This window comes from Candidozyma pseudohaemuli (genome assembly GCF_003013735.1).
Source record: "Candidozyma pseudohaemuli strain B12108 chromosome Unknown scaffold00006, whole genome shotgun sequence".
In the NCBI taxonomy this organism is placed as follows: Eukaryota; Fungi; Ascomycota; class Pichiomycetes; order Serinales; family Metschnikowiaceae; genus Candidozyma; species Candidozyma pseudohaemuli.
The window spans coordinates 1-26,822 of record NW_020194440.1 but is presented as its reverse complement, the minus strand read 5'-3'; the positions used below and the strand labels follow the sequence as shown (position 1 = coordinate 26,822).

Sequence of the window (26,822 nt, the reverse complement as noted above, 5' to 3'; positions counted from 1 at the left end):
TTCTTTGGCTGTAGAGTATGACGGAGTCTGTTTGTAGCACTGGGATCGCCGATTGAGAGAATTAATGGAAATTGTTGACACTGCAACGACATGAGAAACTTCGTTGACAGATGGAAATTCATAACGAATGCTAGATACATGAAAAATCAATGGTCTCTCTCGCTTGTCTCTCGAGGTTGCTGTCAACAATGGTTTTACCTTGTTGTATCTGGCAGACCGCTGTTTTTTTGTTTTGTTGAAGACGTTGATTAAAGGTCGCTTTTGATCCGTTGACATATTCCCAGCCCGGGATCGATTTACCAGCATTTTTGAATGTTATTTGGCATATTTTAAGGATGCAAAAAGCCAAAAATGGATCTAGTCACGTGATGTTAAGTTAGCTCTCATATTCAACTCACAAGCTCTACATGTACAACTCATCCGAGATAGTTTAGTGGCTAGAATTACCGCTTGTCGCGCGGTAGACCGGGGTTCAATTCCCCGTCTCGGAGCTGCGCAAGTGGTTTAGTGGTAAAATCCAACGTTGCCATCGTTGGGCCCCCGGTTCGATTCCGGGCTTGCGCATTCTTTTTTTAAGAACAACACATTCATCGTTTTTACGGTAGGCATGTACTGAAGGTCTGGTCCAGTATGTCTCAGAGTAGTAGTGCATATAAGTAAACCGGTTGAACCTCCTTCACCAGGCGAAACAAGACTACGTCAGCATTATGAATGAAATAATCCCCCTTTTATTCGCCTGGTTTTGAAATCAAGCGACATTGGCCGAGCCCAAGATGCTTCGTGACACTACAGGTCTGAATGTTTTGATTTAGATCACGTGACCTCGACGCGGCAGAAGCCTACAGCTTGCAACTACATCAACTTTACATCGAACCCAAAGAGAATTTTCAATCTCCAGGCTATTACCAGGCTATTAATCCAGTTCTGTGGACTATCTTCCCAGAACATTGTGCAATAATTCGCTTGTTGAACTCAGAAGATCGTCCCGGTCCATAACTGCCAAATAATCGAACTGGACCGATCCCGACTACTTACATGCGTTTGGAGGACCTTGGTCTCCAGAATCCCATTTCTGTGGGTTACTACGATCCCTTCAGCATATACAGTTCTGTGAAAGATGATTTTGAATCCAAATTTCCCTTGACCAATCTTCACTGGAAATATCACCCTTTGAAACCAGTCAAGCTGATACCGCTGCTACCTGTTCAGCTTGTCGAGGAAGTGCCCCATAGCTCGGGAAAGCAGAAACAGCCAATTGTTTACGACAATGTCTATTTGCGTTTGATATTTGTTCGAGCTGACAACCTCGAAGTGTACAGATCACAAGTAAGACCCTTGATCCAGGCGTGGCTTGGTGATTTGGTCGAGGGAAGAGAGGTCAGCTGGGCGATTGTGCTCATGAGCTCGGGAATCCACAAAGAAAAATCCCTGACATTGATGAAAAAGTCCGTTTATGAGAAATTGGTGACTGACTTTTCGAAAAACGGGAAACACCAGGTTCTCAAATCGCACGGGGACTTGGACGACATTGCAGCCGATGAAGAGGAGTTTGTCTTCCGCCTTGGCGACAAGTACAATAGCGATATCGAGAAATTGGAGCTTTTCAACCACATTACCACGGAGTTCAAGGGTCTTATACTTAAAACCTTTGACAGAAGATACAACTCATATAACGAGGAACTCGACAGTATAAAAGAGACTAAGAGCAGTGATCCTGAACTCTTGATTCGTGAACTTTACTACAAGCTTAAACTCGTCGATATAGTCAGCGACATGAGGTTCTTCGATGAATCCTTGGAGTTGTACGAGGAAGTGGGCGAGGCTTTAAAAGAACTGTCTAATTCTGTGAGTCATGCATTTGAAACCGGATCATCGACCTTTCTAAATACTGTGGACCATCCGGATTTCAACCCGGAAAAAACCGTCTTGTCACGAGAACTTCTTAATCAGTTTGACAAATATTTGAGTGAGGGCGTTCCGATCAACCTCCAGCAAACCAGTTTGAGCATCTTTTTAGGTGCCTCAATCTTGCTCCAGTCGCTCGCAAACTCCGCAGCATCACTATCATTATCATCCATTTACATTCTGCATCTTTTCCAAAAAGTCATCAACTTCGTGAATGAAGTCTCAGGGGGCAGAAGTGACGACGCCTCCATTCTTGAGTGGTCATGTTCCTTAATTGACTTCTATTTGAAGCTCCCACTTACGCACAAGCTAGTTGAACTAAGTTCAGAGGGTGAAGAAGGGGCTATTCTATCCTCTTCATCGGGCATTTTCGAGTATATCGGTGAGCTCAAGCTTGTCAAGAGAGGATTGGCAGGCAAACTAGCTAAATTGAAGGGCATTGAGACTCCTGAAATAGGATTTCTACTCGAGGATGTCAGCCTTGACGATAGCAACGGCTCTACTCATAAAGCGCAGGAGTACACTTTCAAAGACAAAGCTCTCGAGGAGATTACCGCCTCACAGAACAACTTCGATGCATTCTTTGAAGAATTGACGATGTCAGCTATTCAAGATTTTGCTTATTGTGAGAGGAAAAAGACCATCGACCTCCTTAGTGTCGACTTGGCAGTATTGCATTACAAAAAGGGTAACTATCAACAGGCTTATGATGTTCTCCTGACCTCATATGAATATTTTATTGAGAATGGGTGGAGCTTCATGGGTGGAATGCTACTTGAAATTTACATCCATTGCTTAGAGAAACTTGAAACGAAAGATGAGATGCATATTCTTGACACTAATCTCAAGTTGCTTGCCACGCTCAAACACGAAACCTCTAGCGTTGGTGGAATCAATAGGTACGAGATTGTGAAAAGTAATGAGCTGAAAAAGAAATTATTGGAGCATGTTTACGATATCGCTCTGAGATTAGAGGAGCCAGTGTCAGTGTCATTGGATATTCTTTTTGAAACTACCGTCGATCCCTTCATAGAGTCAACTCAAGATGGAAAAGGCATATATTCCATTGAACTCATGGTCAAGAACCATTTGGGTATGGACTTTAGGCTTGACAAACTTACCTTGGAGTTGGAAGAATGCGGGTCAACGCAATCCCAAAGTATAAAATTCAGCAGGGAAAACATACAACTCTCAGAAAAGCCACAACTGAAGATACAACTTTTTACCAATGACTTCAAGAATAGTTACTTCAGACCAACGCTGTTGGTATATAAACCATGTGATAACCTTACATTTGTTCAAATGTATCTGACAGAGGGTTTGACCGATGAGGTTCTCGCAGATGAAACTGTGGTGCATAATAAAAGTACGGCGGATCTTCTCCAGCCAGGCGCAGAGAATGGCAACTCTTTGGGAATATCTGTCCCGGGATCATTAGATCTGCTGAAGGGTCAGATTTATATGTATGGAGATTCTGCAAACTTGAATGCTAAATTCAGGGTTCCGACAAAAATTGAGCTCAATGCCTCAGACGTTGAGCTCGCTGTCAATCTGGGAAATAGCTCAGTTACAGATTTGAGTATTGAAATTCAGCCCTTGGATGTTGGGGTCGAGATTGTCGATGGTCTGAGTCTGTTAAAACAGGCTTCATTGGAGCCATACAGTGAGCTCACCAAGAAGATTCCTTACAAATACTTTGGAGATAGAAAAATCCTTCAATTTGCTGCCACGATCAAATACCATGTTGATGACGTGCCTCACACTTACTACGTCCAACAAGATGTGGACAACAGCTTGAAGATCCTGATATCTGTGCAAGATATTTTCAGGGAGAAGTCCATTTATTCCAAGTTTCAAATTGGCTGTGCTCAATCGAGAACCCCTATTCGTATCGTTGGGTCGGAGTTCAAATGCAACAGTGACAAGTATCTTGTGGCTAGTCTGACATGCGATATCAGCGAGCAAAATACTCAGCTCGTATTTGGAGAGCAACCAGCTTTCATGTTCTACCGGATCACCCCAAAATCCGAAATCGTTTCATCATCTGATACCCTTGATTTGACGATCACGTACTCCAATCTACAAAATGAGTGCGAGGCCAAGGTGCTAGGTTTGCAAGAGGAGTATTTCCAAAGCTTCGAACTTCTGCGCTATTCAACACTTTTCACGGAACTCGTGAAGCTCCTTCAATTTGACCTAAATGAGTACGCCATCAATAGCGTTATTCAGATCAAAAATGCTGGAAATGTGAGAACGTTGTTTCAGGAATCAATCGAAACCCACGTCAGATCCGAGAAAGACAAAGCTGAACTTATTTGCTGCATCGACATGATCTTGAAAAATACCATCCCTGTGGAGGACATTATATTTGTCAGACAACAGCTATACATCCCTGTTGCGGTGCCTATTTTGGATATTCTACACAACGTCGAATTCACATATGGCAAGAAAATGCAGCACCTCGTTGGGGAGCCTATTGACATGAAACTTCAGATTACGTCATCGATGAAATGGAGCGAGGAGAATGATGTCCCTCAGGAGGTGCTTGCGTCATCTTCCCCCACAGGGAAAGGTGCAGCCAAGCAACAAATGTTCCAGTTCATTGTTCATCATGAAGATAACTGGCTTCTCTCTGGTCTCAAGCAGCATGCCTTCCCTGTTCTGGGACCAAATAGCAAAACCGAATTCGATTTGACCCTCATTCCCCTCAATGTCGGGAAGCTTCCTCTCCCCAGGGTCACTATCAAGCCGGTCGAGCAGAGTGACAGAACATCCACTGACACTGTGCAAGAGAATGGGTTGGAAACGGTGTTAGTTGTGCCCGAGCTTCAGAGCATTACTTTTTCTTTTTGAAACAGGTCATACATTGCATATCAAAAAATACAAACAATCAGTTGGACGGGGTGTGATATATCCCCGTTAGTAGCGCAGTCTTAAAAAAAGACAACTTGCAAAACGATCGGAGTGCCTCCAGTGCAATCATTGTCGGCCAATGAGTATTCGTTGTCTCCACTTGGACAAGCCTTCCAGTTGTCGTTTCCCTCAAAGACCAAATGGTCTCCGTTGATAGAGAAACCTGGAGTTGCGCCAGAGCGGCCGAATGGTGCAACATTGCCTACTTCACCAGTGTTTGGATCATGGTTGACACCTCTGTTGTCTTGGTCAGCCAAGGATCCTTTGTCATCGAAGAAGTACAAGTTCAAGTCCTTGCCTTTGTCGCCTCCCACGGAAAACACATGGGGATGCTCGTCAACCTTCATGATGGGGGTGTTTTGGAACTTGTCGCTTTCTGTGCTCCAGGCTCTCAAGAAGAAAAAGTCTCTCTCGTCAGGGTAGTTATTGTCGCTGTCCTTGACGTTTTCCAACTCAAGATTGATTTCCTGCTTGTCGTCGCAGCCAGTCTCGAATCCCAAAGCTGAGTCGTCCTTGGGGCAGCCGTACCACTCGTTCTTGTCGTTATAATGCAACTTGTTGTCTTTGACCGAGAAACCCTTGAGGTGGTCGTCGCCAAGCTCGGCGAGATCGGACTTGAAGTTGATATACTTCCTTGAAGGGCCGTCCACAAGAGAACCGTCGTCGTTGAGGACAAAGTCAATGCCCGCATCGTCGCCAAGGGTGAGTCTTCCACGGTTCATGACATTCTTGTTGTCGAAGTCAGAGCCGTCCTTCTTGGACTTCAAGTTGAACGAGATTGCAGCGTTGACTGCGGTGGTGATGGTGAGAATTCCGAGAAGCTTCATGGTTAGAGAATGATGGAGATATGGGAAAGCTGGTGAGTCGAGCTGTCCTTATATACTCTTTTTTTTGCAACCATTTCTTTAGAGCGCTGCACCCCTGCAGACGACGAGGTACACACAATACTATAATTAGCTCCTCGGGGCTTCTTTTCTCCACACTGGTCAGGTTTTGGGTCATTCTATGTCTGAAATCCATCAGATAAGATGAAATGTCATGACGTCATGACAGCTCCGTTGCCGCCGTTTCTATTCTTGGTCCTGCGCGGCTTCATCATTGGACCCCTGATGGAGGCTTCAGCGTCAGCCGCTTGAATTTACGCTACTAAGCACTGCTGCTAAAATAAGACATCACCTCCGTGTGGGTTTGAAGAAAAACAAAATAAATATAGAATTGATGGGTTTCATGGAAACCTCTTCCCAGCTTTCAAACGTAGCTTCTCGTTTCCAGCAATTCCTAGAGAGCAATTGTTCATGCTAGCTCAGTCAAGAAAAGGAAGCGGAGATATTCGACGGATGACCATCAAAAACAAGGTTGCAGCTCCTCGTAAGTCGTTGGCGGCTCCTTAAGCCAACATGGCTTTTATCCTGAAATTGAGCCCACGAGGTCCTGCCGTGGTTGGGTGCAAAAAAACAGTGACCATGCGCGAACCAGGAATCGAACCAGGGACACAACAATGGGAACGTTGTATTTTACCACTAAACTATTCGCGCCGCCGAACGCTCGATTTTGAAAATTTGTGGTATATAAGGCGTACTAGTAGACATGTGGTCACGTGACCATATTTTGTTCAATTTGGTGGTTTTGGGCCGTTTTTCGTTGCAATAGGTGAATGTCGGATGATTTGAAGGAGTCTTAAGGACATTAAAGGGTTCTCTGTCGAGTCTTTTCGGAAATGGAGGGCTTTTGGATGCCTGGTTATGGTTTTAATAGCGATATAATTTTGCTTTTTCATAAAAGAGACTCCTTTGTTTTTTTTTTTTAACTGATGTCTCTTTATTAGAGTAAAAAAAACTATATATCTATAGAAACCCACCTCCAATAAGATCTTATTATTCTCAATTTCACGAGACCCTCAGGTCAGTTTCCCGAACGTCTCGCCGTGTTTATCGACCCATCGGACAAATCTGTCTGACGGCCTTCTTCAACTGACGTCTCAGAAGGGGCGGAAGGGTTGGGCCTTCTTCCCTCGATTCACGGTGCTTTAAATAGGTAGTTCTCACCGTCTTCACAAACCAATTTAGTTTGCGAAAATGTTCATATGTGTGTTCACAGAATAGCGGAGGCGACTTTTCCACGTCGTTTTCCCCGTCTATGTCCACAATGTTGTGGTTTTGTAGACTTCCACCGTCCGACGCGTCCAGCTCTGATAAGCCATTTCCAGCACTTCCAGTGAATTCTTCACCTTTGTCAGAAGCGTCCTGCTAATACATTCTATATAAAAAAGGCTATTTTCTTTGTTAAATAAAGGTACTTCCATGACTATTCAATGAGGATCATCATCGTCATCAGTTTCTTCCTCATCAGTCCAGTCAGGGTTCCATCTATACACGTATGCAATCTTCTTTGAAACACCGAAGGAATACTCATCACAAATTGTCCTCATCCACATGGAGGCCTTGAGCTCTGGAGTTATGCTGCCACAACGGTCGAAAATCTCCTTTACCTTTATTGTCTTATTGTTTCCCCCAATTCTACATATACTAAACTCATTCGTAGTTTTGTCAAATAGTAATTTGTACTCATTTTCGATGATTAACACAGTGTTGCTATCTCCAATCCTCGACTTAAAATCATCAAAATCAAAGTTATAGCTTTGAGTAAGCGTCCGGTCAACTCCTCCTATCGGTGCTCCGCTCCTGCCATCATAGCTATAGAATCCATCTTTCTTTGTCCGAAGAAACTCGAGTACTTTTGAGAAGCGCATTATTATGGTTATGCTGACTGCTACTAACTCTATGTTTGTTTCTCCCTAGGTCAATCACTTTACCGTAGTTGGTAAAAGTGCTTATCGGCCATTTCGCGCCACCGAAAACTTTGTGGTAGATAAGGGATACTAGTACCACGGTAATCACGAGACCAAATTTGTAACAGATTGATTTTAAGACGTTGTAGCAATGTGATGAAGCTTAAAGATTTGAAGGGGTTTATAAGAAGAAGAAGCGTGGCCTGGGCCTGGCACATCGATCTTTTCTTGCTTTGACTTTAACCTCCTCTGTATTACCCTAGCAACGCAGGTTAGCAACAGCGTCTCCTTCCCCTGGATCCAAGCTAAAATAGCGTAAATCTGTTGAAACAACTTTACGAGCCCAAGCTCTGAAAGGCTATTTCGATGTTAAGTCGTTAGAATAAGGTTACTATGACTATGCCAAACGACAAGATCACGCAGTTTTAACTACTACCAGGGGGTGGAGACGCCGTGGAGCAGAGAGGGATCACCAAGTTTTGCGTGATGGGCCACTCCCTGATTTTTGAAAGCTATTCTAAGATTTTCAAATTGTGTGGAAAACGATATCAGCATGGTATTTTGGAAGCACGGTGTCAGTTTTCGCAGCCAGTGGAAATATGGTAGGACGAACAGATATCACAGAAATTGAATAAATCCTACTTTCGGATCAAAAAGAAACCTACTTATTAAAGCACACTGAGGTGGAAATAATCCCATATTCTCCAGAACCCAATATGCGCTAACAGTCCATTGACGCTCGCCTCACTGCTACAACACAAACGGACGACACTGAAAAGGCCGTTTCCGTTGATGACCAAGTAGCAATATTATCTATTGCATTCATGGATCGATCAAAAGTCATCATCTTGTTTGTCTGGACCTTCCAGACCCATGACTGGATCACTCTCAAGCACATCCTCCGAGCTTCATTGCAGAAACATCCACCACAGATTTGCACCTTCCACAAACCGCCAAATCCCCCTCCACCTCTTCTTTCCTCACCTCCCACACTACTGGACCTTCCCCCACAAAACAACCACAGATGACCATCCCACTGGACTTACCCTCAAACGCCATAACCCCAAACCCACGGCGCCGGAACAACATAAATAGAGCCCGTTTCTCCCTCCCTTCTCTTTTCCTCATCACCACATTCAAACATATTTACTCAGCTACAATGATCGCCTACAAGAACATTTTCCGTGCTACTACTTCCCTCGCCTACAAGGCAGTAACCGCTACTATCAAGACCGTCTTTGATTCGGCCGCCTCTGTCGCCGACGTCTACGAGGAGTTTACCCAAGTGACCGTGGACGAAGTCGTGTCTTGCATTCTTCCAGGCTCCTACGACCTTGACCTTGAAGAATGCCCCTACCCAGCTTTCCCAAGAAGGCTGCCCTCTTCCCCAGCTTCTCCAGAAGCTCCAGCCACTTCCAGCGAATGGCAAACCATTGAGGCTCGAAAGAGCCCCAGGAGAGATTCCCCCTCTCCACCCGCTACTCCGGCTCCCGAGCCAGCTAGCATTCTGAAGTTCAGACATGTAAAGCAGCGGACCCACGGGCGGTACAGAGAGCCTGTCCACGACATGGACAAGCGGCTCACGCAGGGGAACATCTACCTTGTTCTCCAGGAATGCTGACGCCGGCCCAGTCAGCTTAAAGAAAAAGAAGAAAAAAATTTATTACAAAAAATAGAAAAAAATAAATATAATGAAAAGGTAAGTGTAGTGGTGTGGGTGTTGAGAGTTGAGGAGGCAGGAAAGTGGAGGAGACTAGCATCTGCTGGATATCCTTTGGTCATGAGGCATGGTAGAGAATAAGGGGATATGGAAAGAGTAGTTTGAAGAAGAAAAAAAAGAAGTTGAGAGTGATTTTGGGGCCTATGGCTTTCTGTCGCCAAGCTAGAGCTACTGACAAAACGTTCAACATAACATTGGCATCCGATGGAGAAATGAGAGACAGTTTGCCATCCTCATTTCCGTGGTGTATTTCCGACTCCACGAACAAAACAGACTTGGCTTTCCCACCCTTGCTCAGAATCTTCTCGCTTTGCTGTTGATTGGGGTGCTTCCAAGGAAACAATCTCCGAGCTAAATCATTTTTAATGGTACATCTTTTTTTTTATAGATTATCAGCAGACGCTACGATTGAACAAAAGGGCACGACTAGAAGAAAAGACCCCGTCAATTGATGTTGTAGGATGTCTGATCCGGTAAGCTCTCTATGCGGGAGGTGGAATATCCATTGGTAAGAAGTGCCCACGGAAGAATTGAAAAGGATAACTGCCGTATGGAGTATAGCACGAAAACAAAATTGCCGGGCAATGTCCCACTCAATTGGCCTACTTATCAATTGACCGATTACGAAAAACCATATTGATGTAGGTTTCTCTCATTGCATTGACAAGGCCATTCGTTCCTCTTTAGAAGGCACAAAAGAGACATTCTCAGCCATTAAGTCACAAAAAACAAACAAAGTTGAATCCATGGTTATAGGGCACAATTCCACACTGGTACCGTATTGAATCTTTCAAAAGACAGCGCTGAAGAACAGCCCTGGAAGCACACAATCGACGTGAAACTCACGGACACCAGCTTAAAATGCCCAATTGGCAAGCAGACCGTTTCAAGCGGAATTCAGGCTTTTATGTACTTTTGGCGAAGAACAACCATAATCGTCAAAGCCATATGCCTACTGTCTAGGTTGTCGCTTCTCTGTCTCCACAAACCACATCACATCACCACGAAAAACCAACTTTTCCCACTAAACCCACCAATCTCTCAAAAACTATTCCCCTCCTTCCAAAAATAAATGGATCTTTTATCACTCCACCATCCCCAACTTTGTACCATCGATGTCTCACCCCACCCATTGCTCATGAGCAACCAACCACCCACCAGTAACCCATACCAAATCCAAAGCACCTCCAAAATACCCTCAACAGCGATAAACGATAAACGGTAAAACTAAAACTTTCAAACCAAAATCAAAAACCACCACCACCACCCCATCACATCTCCATCGCAGTGTGCCTGATTCTCAACTACTCATGGAGAACCAGGTAGCGGTGCCGATCCCGGCGTACCCTCCGTTCAAGCTTCGACTGTCTCTCATCGATAAGGACCCCGTGATCTGGGTCCACTTGCTCGAAGGCTACATCCAGCTTTTCCAGCTTTTGTTGAACGACGATGTCGCTTTGAGCGTCAAGTCTCAGCAGCAGTTGCAGCAGTTTCTCAAGAGCTTCCTAGAAGAAACCGCCGAGGAGCTGACCAGAATCTTCTCCTTGGGCGCCATCAACCCAGACATCAAGACCAACACCGCCACGCTTCGGGCATATGTGCTTTCGGTGGTTCGTGCTCACAGCATCGTCAAGCTAGGCATCACAGGACAGAGTCTATGGCATTTTGTGGTTGTTTACGTGGAGAAGAACGCCTCGATCGTCAGGACGCTCCTTGACGGAACGTTCAAGCTGCCGCTCAACGACAATCGCAAGTCAAGCAACATTTCCCTGGTTCCTGCTCTTCGAGCTGCCATTGAGGCTCAAGTCATAGAGGGAGCGTTTGACGGCACGGCACAGCAGATTCTTTTTTTGCTTGTGGGCCAGCACGCGTCGCCGAAAGCACAGACGTTTCTGCTTTCTGGAGGCCTGAAAAAGGGCAAGGTTTTGGCCAAAGACAGAGACCGCAACTTCACCTCGCTGTCCAGCGCCCTAGCGTTTGCCGAGGCGTTTGTGGCGCCTGAATGGATCGAAACGCTCGAACGGCTTTATTCGGGCGGCCGGAGCGTCCACGCTGAAACAGTTAAAAATTGCATGGTCATCAGTGTGCTAGCGTTGTCTGTGTCCAAGTTGGCGACGCTTATTTCTACTTTGGGCGTTAATGGTGCAGCGACGATGGGCAATTGTCCGCTTTTGAGCTCGATTATCATCCTGGATTCGTATAAAAAGTTGAACCCTGGTCTCGAGGAGAAACTACCGTTTTTGCGTACGCTTCTGTTTGGAGAACCCGAGGCGCCAGTGGACGAAAAGGATGTCGAGTTTTTGACCGACATGTTCCCGTCCTTGTCGCCCGCAAAGGCCAGGGTGGTGTTGCTCCAAAACGACAGAAACGCCGAGAAGGTCACCTCGTTGTTGCTTGACGATCCGCTGATGATCGAGACGATTCCAGAAGAGCTCGAACAGCCGAAAAAGGAGGAGCTCAAGGTTTCGGCTGAAGAGCTTCAGCGAGGCATGGAGCGTTTCAAGCTCAACGACAACGAAACGACCACCCGGGTCGAGAAGAAAAAGCAACCTGTCAGTGAAGAAGAGATCAAAAAGCGGACTCTTTCGGCAGCGCTCAAATTGCTCTACGAGGACGACGAGGACGAACGTGACGACACCTACGACGACCAGGAACACACCTCTGGTGCTGCATTTGAAGAATTGGAACACAAGCCGAAAAACAAGGACAAGGCTCGTTTGGCTGTGTTTGAGGATGACAGTGCATCCAAAAGAGAGTCTACGCCAACAGACGTCGTTGCTAATGAGCTCGAGAAAACCGAGCTCAATCTATTTGGATATTTCCGAAGCAATGGCGAATCCGCATTCGACAAGAGCGGGCGGAAGACCAAGTTGCGGGATGAGATCAAAAGTGTCTCTAAATGGAGCGACGAGCAAATCGAGGGCTGGTTCAAAATGCTCTCCAAGTCGCCGAAACGTTTCAGATTGCTTGAGGAGCGCTTTGCAGCGCACTTCTCAAACAAAAAAGTTGCCAATCGCCAGCACCAGCAACCTAAACAGGAAACGTCCAAAACGGCTGGCGATCAGAAAAAGACCCAAGCTCGCAACGAGCGCCAGAAGAGTAGCAGGGCTAATCATAACCGGAAAAAGGGTCACAACAAAAAGGCAAGGGCGGAGCTTCAGGGCATGCAATAGACTAATAAATTTACCAACCATGATCGAAAAGCATGGACACGGACTCACCATTGTGGATTCTTCTGATGGCCTCGGCAAAGATACGCGACACATCAAGCACCTCAAATCTGTCGGAGCCAAGCTCGTTCATGTGATCCAATTGGGGCAGACTGTTTGTAGTGATGAGCTTGTCAATGTCAGAGGCTTCAATCTTTTCAAGACCGTCCCCGCTGAAGATGGCGTGTGTGACTAAGCAGTAGATGTATGAAGCGCCAGTCTCTTTCAAGAGCTTGGCTGCTCTGGTGATGGTGTTACAAGTGTCGGCAAGATCGTCAATAAGCACACAAACCTTGTCCTTGACATCACCCACGAGCATGGAGCTGTTCACCTGAGTGGTTGTAGAGATGGAGGAGTTCATAGAAACCGATGCAGAAAGAATAGGGGAGCCAATGGTGACAGGAGTCACCTTTGTTCTTCTCTCTTTGTGGATCAATGCAAACCGACAACCCAAGGCGTCTGCAATGGCAGTAGCTCTCTTGGCTCCTCCACTGTCAGGGGAAACAATCACGCAATCTTTGTAATTGGGGACGTAGTCTATGATGTAGCGCTTGAACAAAGGCATCAGGTAAAGGTTATCAACCAGGATATCGAAAAAACCCTGGAATTGGGGATCGTGCAAGTCCATTGTCATGCAGCGGTCGGCGCCAGCGTTCATAAGCAAGTTGGCTATGAGGGTTCCGTTGGGGCTGACCCATTGTTTATAGCCACTATCGTCCTTTCCATAGCCATCCACAGCACCTAAAAGGTTCGTAGCAGCTGCGTTTGTCAGAATAGCACGGGGTCTCAAAGCAGGCTTGGGTAATGAAATCTCTTCTTCGCCAGCAATGGCGTTGTCACCACCCATCAGCACTTTAGGATTCTCAGGTTGCCTTGAGTATGGGAAGAACGGCAACACTGCGGTAACTCTCTTAGCACTTGCTGTTTTGCAGGCTGAGATCAAAATCAAGAGCTCAATGAAGTTGTCATTGACTTCTCCACAGCCGCTCTGGACAATGAAGACGTCCTTTTCACGGACTGAGTCCTTCACGGTGATGGAGGTTTCTCCATTTGAGAACTTCTTGGAATCGACCTCACCAGGAACGATGGTCAAATTTCTGCAAATAGCCTTGGCAAGAGCCGGAACGGAGCTTCCGCCGAACACTAGAAGGTCTCTCATGGTGTGTGGGTGTTGATGTGTTGAGACTGAAGAAACGTGGGGAGTAAAATTTTGAGATGGTGATGTTTTCGCATCCTGTTTCGCAGTGTAGGACCTGGAGCACTGATAAGCTGAAACACCGGATTGGACGACTTTTGCCGGCTAGAGGCGTGCGGTTCGAAAAGTCCGAAACAAAGAAACATGAAAACCGTTGAAATGTCAATTTTGGCTGTTTTGCCGTGTTGTAGATGACTCTAGGTTGGACTGGTACAGCATCAACCTGGATGAATTGTCTTGATGTGTAGGGAGGCCCTCACGGTCTGATTTCGTAGGAGCCCGCCGTGGTGGTGTACTTGATCCACTTGACGGTTCTGTAATTGTTCTTCTCCACAACCTTCAAGAACTTCACCAGAAGGCCGGAGGCGCTGTACATGTCCATGGAGAACTCTAGGTTCAAAGGGCTTTTGGCGACGGCGTGTTTCTGGGAAAACTCGTCATCCTCCGAAAGCCTGAGTTCAGCCGTGAACGAGTGTTCCAGCTCGCCGTAGATCTTGTTGAATTTCCACGAGATGGAGCTCTCGGCAGGGTTGTATTTGGCCTTTCCGTTGGAGCAGGTGATATTGTTCTTGACAACGTCTTTGGGGGTCGGGATGGTGAGCGTCACGCCTGAAGCAGCGATGGTGGACTCGTAGGTGGACCGCAAGCTGATCCTGATGGTCATCTTGTCCCCCTGTATGCTGGTTTTCGGGATCACCTTGAATGGGAGCATGAACTTGTTGCTGACATGGTACAGCATGAGCTGGAAAGCACCGTCCGGCGGCACAAAGCGGATGACCTGGTCGGTGTCGTATTTGGCCAAGTCGACGCACTTGTGGAACTTGAAGTCGTCTAGGCTGATTTTGTCAAGGAGACCGGAATCGGAGCGTTCGTCAGCGAAGCCAAAGCGGCACACGGGCATGCCCAGAAGATGAGTTTTGAGCGTGATTTCGCCGTCAATGTAAGAACGAAGACAGCGGCCGTGGCTGTCCAACGTAACATGCACTTTTTCATCCACATTGAGAAAAATCTCGTTTCGGCGGTACTTGATGCCCGGCTCTCGCCACAGCACCATGCGGGAGTCGTAGCTGTGGTCCATGGCGGTGGCGGCGGCTTTCTCGGCCTTATCGTTGCCCGGCTTCAAGAGAGACGCGTGGAAGTCGAACCCTGTCTTTTGCTGTGGAAGCCCCGGAATCACCAGCGCCAAGTACGTGGGCTCCATGTTGGTCGGGTAGCCGAAAGGGAGCATTTCGCCGAGCATTTCGTAGATCGAACAGAAATTGCCCGTGACAGCGTCCTCCTTCAATGGCGCCAGCGGGTCCTTTAGGAAAAAGTGTTTAAGCAACGCCGCAAAAGTGAACAAAAACTCAAACACCGCCAGCAGGTCCTGGTTCAGACGCGTCACCGCCACAAGCCACATGGTGCCCACACGCGTGTGCAAGAAGGAGGTGCTGCCCAAAGTCAACACCGGCGATCTGACGTCTTTGGATGTTCCTGCTCGGGAAGTCTGGTTGATCACCTGGATCCGAAACACGTCCAGCACCAGCTGGCGGACGCCGTCTTTTAGGAGACGCGCCATGACCACGTCGCCCTTGGCGTTGAAGATGAACACTGCGCTGATCATGAAGATGGAGTAGTTGGTGTCGCGAGGTGAGTGGTGATATTCCTACACGGAGGGATCGGGTGGGATGGAGTTTGGTGGGATGGGAGTTTGGTGGAAGGGTTTTTTTGATTTTTGTTTGGGGAGGTTTTGGGGTTTTGGAGGGGTGGGCAGTTTTGGAATTTTTGGTTGGGTCTAGGCTTGAGTGGGTGGGTGTATTATGGTGGGGTGGAGTGGTACTCTGAAAAGTTGCAACCGAGCCTTCGCGGTAGGTGGGGTGGTGATTTAGCGGTGGTGAGTGGGATTACCTTTTTTGAGGCAGTCATTTAACGGAGTGACTATGGTAGTATGGGGTGTTTCTGGTTTTTTTTGGCAATTGAGGGGGATGGTCGTTTTGCAGAGAGCTGGTTGCACACCTCACAGACCGTTATAATGAGGTATCAGTGGTCACTTTGGATGAATATTTTCAGCAGCTTTTTATTTCTAGGCTAGGAAGAGGTAAGAGTGGTGGTTTAGGTCTGTGGCTTTGGAGATTGTGACGTGGTCAATTGGTCATAGAGCTGTATTCTTCCCACAACCCATAAAGCACTCAATATCAGCTATCTAGACTGAACAGACTTCTTGGTTTCGTTCATTTCGTTCATTGCTTGAAAACCACAAACATTCTACCGGTAAGGCTTTTGTAGCTGGGCCAAGCAGAATTTCGGCCTTATCATTGAAGGTGATACCTTTAGTGCCACTATCAAGGCCTCGAAGGGTTGACAGCTTCAGGAGTGAAGGCCAGAGTTGCCTTGGATAATCAGACAATTGATGTCGTTATCTGTAACAAGCACTTGATTGCTCGTGACTTCCCGGAGAGCAGAGGGCACCTTGCCACTGTTGGAATATGATCCTAAAAATTCCATCTCGACATGCGCCCATGGTGTTGTAAATGGGTAGTACGCTGGGTACTTAGAGCTCGTTGATACAATTAAAGAAGGCGCCCTTTGACTTTCATCATTGTTCTCGGGTCATAATAGCTTTAGTATTATCACAGTGCTCATCTCGTCATACCTCTAGTCCCACATTGTACAAGGCCTCACATAGTCTGACCACAAGTCGGCAATTCAGCTAACCAGCCACCTTTCAGCAGAACAGTACTTTTAAAAGTCGGAAAGTCTTCCCTTCAATAAAACCACTGAAACACCCCTCCAGTCAATCACCACCCCGAACAACCACCAGCGCACTTGCCTCAACCTCACCTCACCACGCCAATTATCAACACCACCTACTACCACCTACCACCACCACCACCTACTACTCCCACTTTTTTTTTTTTTTTTATTAAAATACAAATCAAACAAACAAATCAAACAAAATAAATAGGATGGAGCCTTTGGGCCGGCTCCGTGGCCTGGTCTCTGGTGTCTCTGCCACAGACTCAGACCCAGCTCGTTCCCGAGCGTCTGGTTGGTCGAGTCTTCTTGGCCTTGGTCTTTCTGCGGGTCTTGAGCAAACCGCACCACGCCGAGCGCTTGGGCGGGCGAGAGGAAACAGCTTTTTCGTCGCCAGCACAAACGGAAAGGCAGGGGAAAACCTCCAAAGGAAGCTCCACAATGGGGAGCTCAGGAAGCCTTCTGGGCTCCTGGGGAAGGGCAAACAGACGGTAGCGGCGCTCCTCGAGGAAAAGGGGAAGGTGCTCGAAGAAACGGGCGAGTCTCTGGGAGTGGTGGTAGTGGGAAAGGGCCACACGTGAAGCGTTTGCAGATTTCTGCTGTGCTGTGTTTCTTGCAGCCTCGGCCCTTTGGGCGGCCTTGAGCTCGGCAGCTTCGGCCATCATCGCCTCCTTCTGGGCTTTTTCCTTGTGGTTGGCTCTGCGCTGCTTCTTGCTCTCCTGTCTGGCTCTTCTCTTGGCTCTCTGCTTCAAGGCTCTCTTGGAGGGCTGGGGAGGAAGGGTTTCCTTGGGAGAGCCAGAGCGGGAGGTGACCGGCGAGGTCGAGGGGCCGTGGAATCTGACCAATTCCTGGGCAGACTTCTGGGCCGACTTCTGGGGATGTTCAGAAGTCAGCGAAGTGTCTCTGGAATCCTGGGAAGGAACGTTCAGAGGGGTGTGAGCCTTTTGTGTTTGTGGCGCTGGGGAGGCAGCCTTAGCAGGCTGGGGAGCTGGGGAGGCAGCCTTAGCAGGCTGGGGTTGTGGAGCAGCCTGAGGCTGTGGAGATGGTTGAGCTGGTTGAGCTGGTTGGGTTGGTTGAGATGGATGGGGAGCAGCTTGGGGGAATTCCTTGGGGAGGCCGGAATCACCGCCACAAAACACATAAGGATCAAAAATGTTGGCGTAAGGGTAGCCGTGGAGGAACATGCCCAAGCCAGCAGGCACAAGCACCTCGGTAGGCTGGGCATAGAGCTTGAAAAAGCCTGGGGAAGTAGGCTGCAAAATCACAGCAGTGATGCTGATGTTCTCGCCAACCGACACGGGCGGGTTGAGCCTGGAGAAGTGGTGGAACTCCTGGATGCTCTGGAAGAAGAGACAGGGCTTCTTGGGAGCAGGAGGCTGCACTCTGGCTTCGTCCATGCCGATTTCGAATTCGACCTTGTCGAAGTGGGCCGAGGAAGGAACGGCAAAACCGTCGTCTTCGGTGAGGCGGGTGCCGAGGATTGTCTCGGAGACAAATGGAACGTTGATAGACATTGCGTTAGGACTGGCTAGATGGCAGTCGAGTTAGTTAGGTGTGGTGGTATTAGGCACTTAGAGTTCTTTGTCGTTCAGTAGGGTGCTGAAGGAAAAAGATGAGATAAAGTGGTGGAGAAAAAAACTGGAGGGAGCGAGAAAGGGCGGATATTTATGTTACGGAGGGAGCAGGCGTGCCTGGGGGACCCAATGGATGACCACTCTGTTTGTGAAAGCGATGACAGCTTGACGGCTTTATTTTTTATGCGAGTAATAATATTATTTCTGAACAAAGGCGGATATTGGGAGGCCGTGTTGGGTCAATTGCTCGGCCAGCTAAGTTTGGAGGCCCTTAGTCGACGAAATATGTGAAAATTTGGCTTTTCCAGGACCATTTAGACACCCATAACGGGTGGGTTTGCATTAATGGGTTGGCTGCAAATCAATCGAGACCCTGCGTCGTGCAGCGTCGTTAGTGCGAGTTTCATGCACGGCCGGCGCATGGTCCGAGGCTTGGTGATAATAAAAGTCCGCGCACTCGAGCACCACCGTCACACATCTACAAAACTTTCCTATTGGGAATTACCAGGTGTGACTTGTTCTCGGTGGTGGGTTTGTTTAGGGGCATTTCTGGGAAAAGGATGACCCAATTGGCTTCAGTGGGAGGATGAAGAAGGGAAGAGTAGTAGTCTATGAGTTGGATAATGAGTGGATGGTCATGATCCCAGCACAGTGGGATCCAGGGAGGTGTAGTGGGTAAGAATGAGGAAGAGTTGGTGGTACGTAGTGTAAGAATTGATAGGTTAGGGGCTGGCAGGTTTGGAAGAATTCGCTTGTCATGGGTAGAGGTTACATAGTCAGTGTAGAGAAGTGTCACCAAAGCCAAGGGGGTTTTGCCTGAGCCGTATAGGCTATACAAAGGGATAGCTGCTTCCTTTTTGTCTCTAAGGTCTCTTTACCTTAATTCAGGGACTCAATTGCTGGGGCGTTCATAGTTTCGTAGGAATAGGGTTACCATATAGCAAGTCCTTAGAGTGAGCTCTACTGCTAGGGCCATCCTCGTAAAACTCTCTTGTTCTTTGGTCAAAACCACTACAGAACTCATAGAAACCCCATTCACCAAAAGGAATAGCACCCAGGGATAGTTGAGCCCATGGACTCTGGGTATCTCCTGTTTCTTCGCCTTTGTGAAAACGAGAACAAATCACCGAACCACCCGTAATCCAGAATACCCTCTTCTCCCACAGTTCAATATCCATCCCAATGTTGTATGCTCCGCCTCCATCCCTCCAATGTGCCCCCCTGACCACAATCACCGAAACTGAGGGAATCACTCAAGACTACATCATCCAGACATACACAGAAGCATCCAGTGCCAATCCCCCAGGTGAGTCCAAGACGGACAGAGAGTCCTTGAAGACAGTGACGAACGTCGAATCCTTCAAGCCAATCGAGAATACTCTCAACAACTTGCCCAGTGGCACTTCTACAGAGGTCTCCAAGGAAGCACTTTTGGAGAGCTCTTCGTTTGACGAGCTTGAGAAGGAGACGCTTCAGTGCCTTGAGGAGGTTGAAGCTGCCTTTCAGGAGAGACACGAGAAGTATGAAGAAGCTCTTTACCTCAAGGCAATGGGCACTATGAGCTGTCCGATATGAGCTGTTGAGGAGGCTCGATGGTTTCCCATTGTGTCTGTGTACGGCAATACTAATAAATAGAATAATAAAATGGTAGAATGGGGGCTAAATTGGAGGCTTTTGGTCGTCGTGGAGGAACTGTGGATGGATACTAGATATAGGCTCCATTCGATGGAGTCTGAACATCAATGAACATGATGTAGTCTACATTGCCTGTAGTTTCAGATAAAAGAATACCCATTTATATAAACTTGACGTAAAGGTGAGTGGGCCGAATATGTCGATCAAGAAATATGCCGCTATAAGTATTGTGGGAGCACCGTTGAAGCTTAGGCTCCTTCAGGGATGTTCTTGGAAGTACTCACCCTCGTTTACCTCCGCAATAACACCCGTTCTAAAACAGTAGTCACCAAATGGCTCGTTTTCGAGTCTCTACAAAGACCACTTCTTGAACAATGGCCTGTTGTTCGACCATGGTTGCAAATCGTGAACCCGATAAGCCGCAATGCATGTTGCAGTTATGAAACAATGCATCGAAGCTTTCGTGACAGCACGGTGCTTTGTTTCTGGGTCAGGCTTAGAAGTGGGGAAACCGTTTGTTGAAGCGGTTTATGGTTTATGAGACACTCAGTTGCGCCAACCTGGCAAAGCATGATCAAAGAGTCAAAACGACCTGGTAGCCAGAAACACCCAACAAGCACGACCCACCCCAGGAGAGTTAGCAGTGTTTTTGAATTCTTGAACAAGCGTTGAGGTTGAGTGGTTCCGTGAAATCTCTAGTTTATCCGTGATATCCACATGAATACCATGAAGTACGAGTGATACCTCTACAGACGAGGAGTCAGCAATGCCAGGTTTTCGTAACAAACGTAATGAGCAAGATGAGGAGGTCTGCTTTTACGTTCACGACATTGCGTTTTGGCATCAACGAAAACATTTCACTCATTGATAGAGGAGCCCTGGACAAGCTGTAGACGGTGAAGTAGGTGAACCAGCAGAGGTGCTTGAAGCTCCTTTGCACTTTTCAAGCTGGATGCCTCCTCTTTTCCTGGCAAATACATTACTGCAAACCTAGAAGCTATAGAAGAGAGAAATAAGGAGTCCGAAAATGGTCTTAAACCTATGAAGTTCTGGCACAGGAGAGTCTTTTTTTTTCCCCAGGTTCACTCAGCTTCTGTTGATAACATGTCAATGGGTTTACTAAGTAGGTCTTCAAACTATATAGGTTTTGGGAAGAAATCATTCTTTCTGGCGTCGTCACAACCAAATAATATTTTAAAAATAGTGCTGCAAGACGACGTCTCAATCTCACAGAGCACCTAAACCAGCCACTAGCCTATACCCAAAACCACCCAAAACCCGTACCCAAAACCACCCAAATACAACGAATGTGACTGAATGACAAGCCGCCTTTTTCTAAGCCATGAACGACACTCCGAAAACTAGCGGCCTGAGCAGCTGACCACCACGAACCGGCTCCTACCTATTTGGTGCAAAAGTGAGACATGCGACTACCCCAGAGTCCCAAATTAGCAATTGCAGCGCCAACGAACCCTGCGTCGAAAAAAGCGTCAAATCCACTAAATGAGAGAAAAGTCCAAAGATCAGTTTTAAGTGAAACCAGCTTTGAATAAAAAAGAGAAGATGGAATTATGGATAGAGAGTGAGAAGCAGAGCCTGAAAATTGCAAAATCAACCCCAGCCTGGCACCGCGCGGGTCACCAATTTTTCAGCCCCCAGCAGAACCTCACTCCAAAGGCTCCCCAAAACCGACTTCACCAAAACCACCAATTCCACAAAAGTTGCAAAACCACAACCAGCAAATTGCAAAACCGGCTCCTACATATAACCGAAAACTCCCAAAGCGCCGTCAAATCGTCCACTTTCTCGAAAAGCGCAGCCCCATCGCCTCGGCCAGACCGTTTCTAGCGCACAACTGAGGGGCGGAGACCAGCTCCGAGCGATGCCGTTTAGCGGTTCGAGGCGATTTGGCTGCGCAGTGTGGGGCACAACGGTCGCCGCAAAAAAAATAAAGGGGCCCCCAAAAAAAACCCGGGGGAAAAAATCCATGGAAAAAAAGAAAATACGATCAATGGAATTTAAAGAAAGCGAAGAAGGTAATTAAAGATAATTTAGGGAAATGTGGATTTGACGAAACGCAAACAGTCTGTCTCATTCACTTGCCTGGTTTTAGGGCAGGCGCCTTCGCGGGCGGGCTGAATGACAGGTGTTTCAGCCAAGAGAAGAATGACCATTTTGGCATTTTTTGGCATTTTGGCATTTGGGCCATTTGGGCCAGATGAAATGATCATTTTGAAAACGGCCGTTTTGGTGGCTCGTCTGGCTGCGATCGGCCTGTTTTATTTTTATTTAGACTTCTGGCGCAGGCCATGCCAGGCCATTCTGCTAAGGCATTTGCCGTGGCGCGAGAACCCAGGTCCCCTAGTTCACAGCAACGAGAATTTGGAGTTTTTTGAAATTGAAGAAGTGAATTCTCTGGAACTCTCTGATTTTCATGATCATCTTTTCTTTAATATATCTTTGTAATTGTCGACCAGACAGGTGGATTGTGCCCCACGGACTATGAGGCATTTGGCGCGGCTGGTGCGGACTCGTAGTGCCGAACGCCTAGCGCCACAGCAAGGCACATTCTGGGGAAAAGAAGAAACGGAGGATTCTGGAGAATAAGGTGGAGGTTTGAGGCACGACATTTTTGGGGGCTTTTGCTCGCCACAGCCTGCCGTTTATAGTGGGGACCTATGGTGGTCGCTCAGAGATGCCCTAAGCGAGGGCGCCATTTTCTTCCTTCGGTTGATTTCCGAGGGTCAGCTCCACCCCCGGATCTCACAAAACCACCCACCGACCACCGTGGGCATCCACTGCGGCAGATCCACGACATGGCCATGTCCCCCTTTTTCCGGGGGTATCTGTTCCCGGGGGTGCCGTTTTCCGGGGGTGCCTTCCACCGGGGATACAATCTCGAACCTTATACGAATGGACCAATGTTATCATTGACCCACACCACCAATCTAAAACCTCCAACCCCAAACCTCCAATCCCAAAACCTCCAACACCTCGTAAATAAAATCCAAGCTTTGGCCGCCTGAAACTTGGGGTAATCCGGGGGTGCCAATGCCTGGGTGGCATTCCGAGGGCGCTGCCCAGTCCCGGTGCTGCACGGCATCCCCGAATTGTGGGGTCTCCGAGACCGAGTAGTATAAATACTCCGGTTCCCACCCCAGTTTTCCTGATTTCTCACAATTTTCCCCATCATGTCCGTGGACATCTCCAGACTCTCCATCAACGGCAAAAACGACGACGCTGCGTCCGTGGCGTCGTTCAAAAACGACTACATCGACACCCCTTTCCTGGGAAAGCAAGATCAGTTCGACCAGGTGCTCGATATCTTGGATCTGACCGGCTTCATCCCTGAGTCGCTTATCGAGTCCGAGGCCAAGTGGTTCTACAACTGTCTTGGAATCGACGACGTGTACTTTGCCAAGGAAACCCCCAAGGGCATAGCCTCCCACATACATTCGCTTTATTCTTGTAAAGTCCAGGCCTTTGCCTCCGACATCAAGGTCAGCGAACAGCCCTTGATCAGATACAAGAGAGAGGGCGCCTCACATTCCGTGTTTTTCGACACGCTGTTCCACGGAGCTGGCTTCGACAAGCGTCGTTTCGACGATGTCATTGACGAAAAGTACATTGACTCGTCGTATGGCAACGAAGCCTACAGATTGGAGTACTTCTCGGCACCCCTCCAGTACTCGCTGGATCCGATCTTGGCTGGCGTGGCGGAGAAGTACGCCGCTAACCCGGATTCCGCCGCCATTTTCGCCAAGCAGCAGGTCAAGTGCCACTTTGTCTACAAGACCAAGTACGCCCACGAGAACGCCGACCCCAATGAGACCAACATTGAGAAGATCAGCGACGAGACTTTCTGGAAAATCGCCTCCGACAGAACCAAGACCCTCTACCAGGACGTTATCAAGAAGGTGGTGAGCTCCACTGGGCCTGTGATCCAGCACTTCCCCATTGAGGAGTCCGAGGAATACAGAGTCGTGATTGGTTACCGCCAGAAGACCTCGCCCTCGTACAACTCGGCTCTTTCCGACCTCGCCGACTACTACAAGCTCTCCACCACCAGAAAGTACGTGGAGCAATTCTCCAATGGCGTGACCATCATCTCCATGTACATCAAGGCCACTGTGGACGGCTCCGGCAAGACCCCAATTGACCTTTCGATCTACCAGGTGATCAAGGAGGCCTCCTTGTTGTACTGTATCCCCCACAACTACTTCCACGACTTGTTCATCAAGAACGAGTTGTCGTTGCAGGAGGCCATCTACTCGCAGTGTGGTGTGATTTTCGTGACCCACTTCTTGAACCGTTTGGGTCCCGAGTACACCAAGTTGTCGCAGTTGCTTGACCCATCCAAGCTGATCCAGCACGCCGAGGTGTTGAACTCGTTGAAGAAGCGTTTGCGTTCGGAAACATACACCCAGGACTACATCAAGGAGGTGTTCTTCACCAGAAAGGACATCATCCGCAAGTTGTACCGCCAGTTTGCTGATGTCCACTACATCAGACTGTCGATGGAGAAGACCTTGTCGTACCAGCGTCTTTCTCAAATCACCCCTGTCGGTACCGAGGAGGAGTTTGAGCAGATCTTGAGCAGAGAGTGTGGCCAGAACGAGCACCACGCCATTGTCTTGAGAGCCCTCTACATGTTCAACAAGTCCATCCTCAAGACCAACTTCTACACCTCCACCAAGGTGGCCATCTCTTTCCGTTTGGACCCATCCTTCTTGCCCCAGTCGGAGTACCCCGAGACCCCATACGGTATGTTCTTCATTGTGGGCTCGGACTTCAGAGGATTCCACATTCGTTTCAGAGACATCTCCAGAGGTGGTATTCGTGTGGTGCGTTCCAGATCCGTGGATGCCTACAATGTCAACGTCCGTAACTTGTTTGATGAAAACTACAACTTGGCTGCCACCCAGCAGAAGAAGAACAAGGACATTCCTGAAGGCGGGTCCAAGGGTGTCATTTTGCTCGATCCAGGCTTGGCCCAGGAGACCCCCAAGGCCTCTTTTGAGAAGTACATTGACGCCATGATCGACTTGTTGCTCAAGCAGCACATTCCTGGCGCCAAGGAGCCATTTGTGGATCTCTACAACAAGCCCGAGATTCTCTTCTGTGGTCCTGACGAAGGTACTGCTCCATACGTCGACTGGGCTGCTCTCCACGCTCGTTCCAGAGGTGCTCCATGGTGGAAGTCCTTCTTCACCGGTAAGTCTCAGCAGATTGGTGGTATTCCTCACGACGAGTACGGTATGACCTCTCTTTCCGTCAGAGCCTACGTGAACAAGATCTACGAGAAGCTCGAGATTGACAATGCCACCATCAGAAAGGTGCAGACCGGTGGTCCAGACGGTGACTTGGGTTCCAACGAGATCAAGCTCTCCAGAGACGAGAAGTATGTTGGTATTGTCGACGGTTCTGGTGTCATTGCCGACCCCAATGGATTGGACAAGGAGGAGCTCTTGCGTTTGGCCAAGGCTCGTAAGATGATTGACCACTACGACCGCTCCAAGCTCTCCAAGACCGGTTTCATTGTTCTTGTGGACGAGAACGACGTGCAGTTGCCTGACGGCACTGTCATTGGTTCTGGTGTGACTTTCCGTAACACCTTCCACGTGAAGATCCAGGAGATCTACGGCACCAGTGGCGTGGACTTGTTTGTGCCATGCGGTGGTCGCCCTGCTGCCATTGACACCGACAATGTGCGTTCCTTGATTGACCAGAAGACCGGCAAGAGCATCATTCCATACTTTGTGGAGGGTGCCAACCTTTTCATCACGCAGTCTGCCAAGCTCATTTTGGAGAACGCTGGCTGTGTGATTTTCAAGGATGCCTCTACCAACAAGGGTGGTGTCACCTCGTCGTCCTTGGAGGTTCTTGCTGCTCTTTCTTTCGACGACAACGGATTCTTGAAGAACATGTGCATTGACTCCTCCGGCGTCAAGCCCGAGTTCTACGAGGCCTACGTCAAGGAGGTGCAGCGCAAGATCGTGGACAATGCCCAGATGGAGTTTGAGGCCTTGTGGAAGTTGAAGCACGAGACCGGCAACCCCATCACCGAATTGTCCGACAAGCTTTCGCAGGCGATCAACAAGCTTGGTGACGAGTTGGCCAACTCGCAGGAATTGTGGAACGACGATGCCGAGTTCAGAAACGCCGTTTTGGTGGACTCGCTTCCTCCATTGTTGCTCAAGTCGATCGGCATGGATGCCATCTTGGAGCGTGTGCCCGAGTCGTACCTCAAGGCGTTGTTCGCCACCCGTTTGGCCTCGAGATTCGTCTACTCGAGAGGCATTGACCTGAACCCAGCCAAGTTCTTGGAGTTTATCTCTTCGATTAAGAAGGAGTACAAGGAGAGACAGCTCTTGTGATGAAGATGAAAAGAAAATGATAATAAGCTAACAGCACGTATAGATTAATTAATATGCCCGAAATCTGAGAGACAGTGTAGGTCAGTGTTGGAGGGAGGTTTATTGAAGGAAGTGTATCTATAGCTTCAGATGTCTATAGCCTCAGATGTCTGTAACTTCAGATATCTATGTTTTCAGACGATGAGAGCCCAAATCAACCATTATCAAATAAACCGCAAGATTCGCCATAGTTTGTGTTAAAGTGACTTTCTTGGTGATATACCTAGAATGAAATGTGTTTGGTTCACTTTTTGGTGATACTCAGATGCTCATGCCATTTGATAACGATGATACAGCTTCACCAGCAACCCCAAAATTACATCGTAAGTTCCAATAAATTCATCAAACAATAAATTTATATCAAATATTGAAATACCTTATTCAAATGGCACCTTCTTATGTCCACTGTATGCACCGGATTATCAACACTCGCAATCCACTCCCACTCCCACCTACACCTACACCAGCTTTTCAATTTATTAATATAATACAGTTTTTTTTTTTTTTTTTTTTTTTTTTTTTTTTTTTTTTTTTTTTTTTTTTTTTTCCCTTCATCACCTGTGCAGCTTTTGCACGTCTTCTCAGTCTTTTGGGACCTCTCCTTGTGGTCCTCAAGGACCAGAGTCTGAAGCATTCACCGGGCAAAAAGGGGGCCGCCTCCTTCGGGTAGCAGAGTTCCCGGAATTTGAAGAAATCGCCCGGAAGAAAGCTTTTCTTGGGCGGATGGGCCAAAA

The 26,822-nt window shown here is 47.9% G+C and overlaps 9 protein-coding genes and 3 non-coding genes across 12 annotated transcripts; 7 read left to right on the top strand and 5 right to left on the bottom strand.

Moving 5' to 3' along the window:
• Positions 1–419: 419 nt before the first annotated feature.
• On the top strand, positions 420–491 carry C7M61_002730. Its single transcript has one exon. It is a non-coding gene; the product is annotated as a tRNA-Asp (tRNA).
• A 2-nt stretch (positions 492–493) lies between these two features.
• Positions 494–564, top strand: C7M61_002729. Its single transcript has one exon. It is a non-coding gene; the product is annotated as a tRNA-Gly (tRNA).
• Positions 565–1,035: 471 nt separating this feature from the next.
• Positions 1,036–4,758, top strand: C7M61_002728 (transport protein particle complex II subunit; the record flags this gene model as incomplete). The annotated part of the gene is made up of 1 exon (XM_024858094.1): positions 1,036–4,758. The coding sequence occupies one exon, from the start codon at positions 1,036–1,038 to the stop codon at positions 4,756–4,758; it is 3,723 nt and encodes a 1,240-aa protein (XP_024713500.1).
• Positions 4,759–4,838: 80 nt separating this feature from the next.
• On the bottom strand, positions 4,839–5,645 carry C7M61_002727 (uncharacterized protein; the record flags this gene model as incomplete). The annotated part of the gene is made up of 1 exon (XM_024858093.1): positions 4,839–5,645. The coding sequence occupies one exon, from the start codon at positions 5,643–5,645 to the stop codon at positions 4,839–4,841; it is 807 nt and encodes a 268-aa protein (XP_024713499.1).
• A 637-nt stretch (positions 5,646–6,282) lies between these two features.
• On the bottom strand, positions 6,283–6,353 carry C7M61_002726. Its single transcript has one exon. It is a non-coding gene; the product is annotated as a tRNA-Gly (tRNA).
• A 2,412-nt stretch (positions 6,354–8,765) lies between these two features.
• On the top strand, positions 8,766–9,227 carry C7M61_002725 (uncharacterized protein; the record flags this gene model as incomplete). Its single annotated transcript, XM_024858092.1, has 1 exon — positions 8,766–9,227. The coding sequence occupies one exon, from the start codon at positions 8,766–8,768 to the stop codon at positions 9,225–9,227; it is 462 nt and encodes a 153-aa protein (XP_024713498.1).
• Positions 9,228–10,636: 1,409 nt separating this feature from the next.
• On the top strand, positions 10,637–12,429 carry C7M61_002724 (uncharacterized protein; the record flags this gene model as incomplete). Its single annotated transcript, XM_024858091.1, has 2 exons — positions 10,637–12,369; positions 12,405–12,429. The coding sequence occupies 2 exons, from the start codon at positions 10,637–10,639 to the stop codon at positions 12,427–12,429; spliced, it is 1,758 nt and encodes a 585-aa protein (XP_024713497.1).
• An 80-nt stretch (positions 12,430–12,509) lies between these two features.
• Positions 12,510–13,694, bottom strand: PRS5 (ribose phosphate diphosphokinase subunit; the record flags this gene model as incomplete). Its single annotated transcript, XM_024858090.1, has 1 exon — positions 12,510–13,694. One exon carries the CDS (start codon positions 13,692–13,694, stop codon positions 12,510–12,512), a length of 1,185 nt encoding a protein of 394 aa, XP_024713496.1.
• Positions 13,695–13,986: 292 nt separating this feature from the next.
• On the bottom strand, positions 13,987–15,333 carry APM4 (Apm4p; the record flags this gene model as incomplete). Its single annotated transcript, XM_024858089.1, has 1 exon — positions 13,987–15,333. The coding sequence occupies one exon, from the start codon at positions 15,331–15,333 to the stop codon at positions 13,987–13,989; it is 1,347 nt and encodes a 448-aa protein (XP_024713495.1).
• Positions 15,334–16,729: 1,396 nt separating this feature from the next.
• Positions 16,730–17,977, bottom strand: C7M61_002721 (uncharacterized protein; the record flags this gene model as incomplete). Its single annotated transcript, XM_024858088.1, has 1 exon — positions 16,730–17,977. One exon carries the CDS (start codon positions 17,975–17,977, stop codon positions 16,730–16,732), a length of 1,248 nt encoding a protein of 415 aa, XP_024713494.1.
• A 1,242-nt stretch (positions 17,978–19,219) lies between these two features.
• Positions 19,220–19,612, top strand: C7M61_002720 (uncharacterized protein; the record flags this gene model as incomplete). The annotated part of the gene is made up of 1 exon (XM_024858087.1): positions 19,220–19,612. One exon carries the CDS (start codon positions 19,220–19,222, stop codon positions 19,610–19,612), a length of 393 nt encoding a protein of 130 aa, XP_024713493.1.
• A 3,251-nt stretch (positions 19,613–22,863) lies between these two features.
• On the top strand, positions 22,864–26,049 carry GDH2 (glutamate dehydrogenase (NAD(+)); the record flags this gene model as incomplete). The annotated part of the gene is made up of 1 exon (XM_024858086.1): positions 22,864–26,049. One exon carries the CDS (start codon positions 22,864–22,866, stop codon positions 26,047–26,049), a length of 3,186 nt encoding a protein of 1,061 aa, XP_024713492.1.
• Between the last annotated feature and the right edge of the window lie 773 nt (positions 26,050–26,822).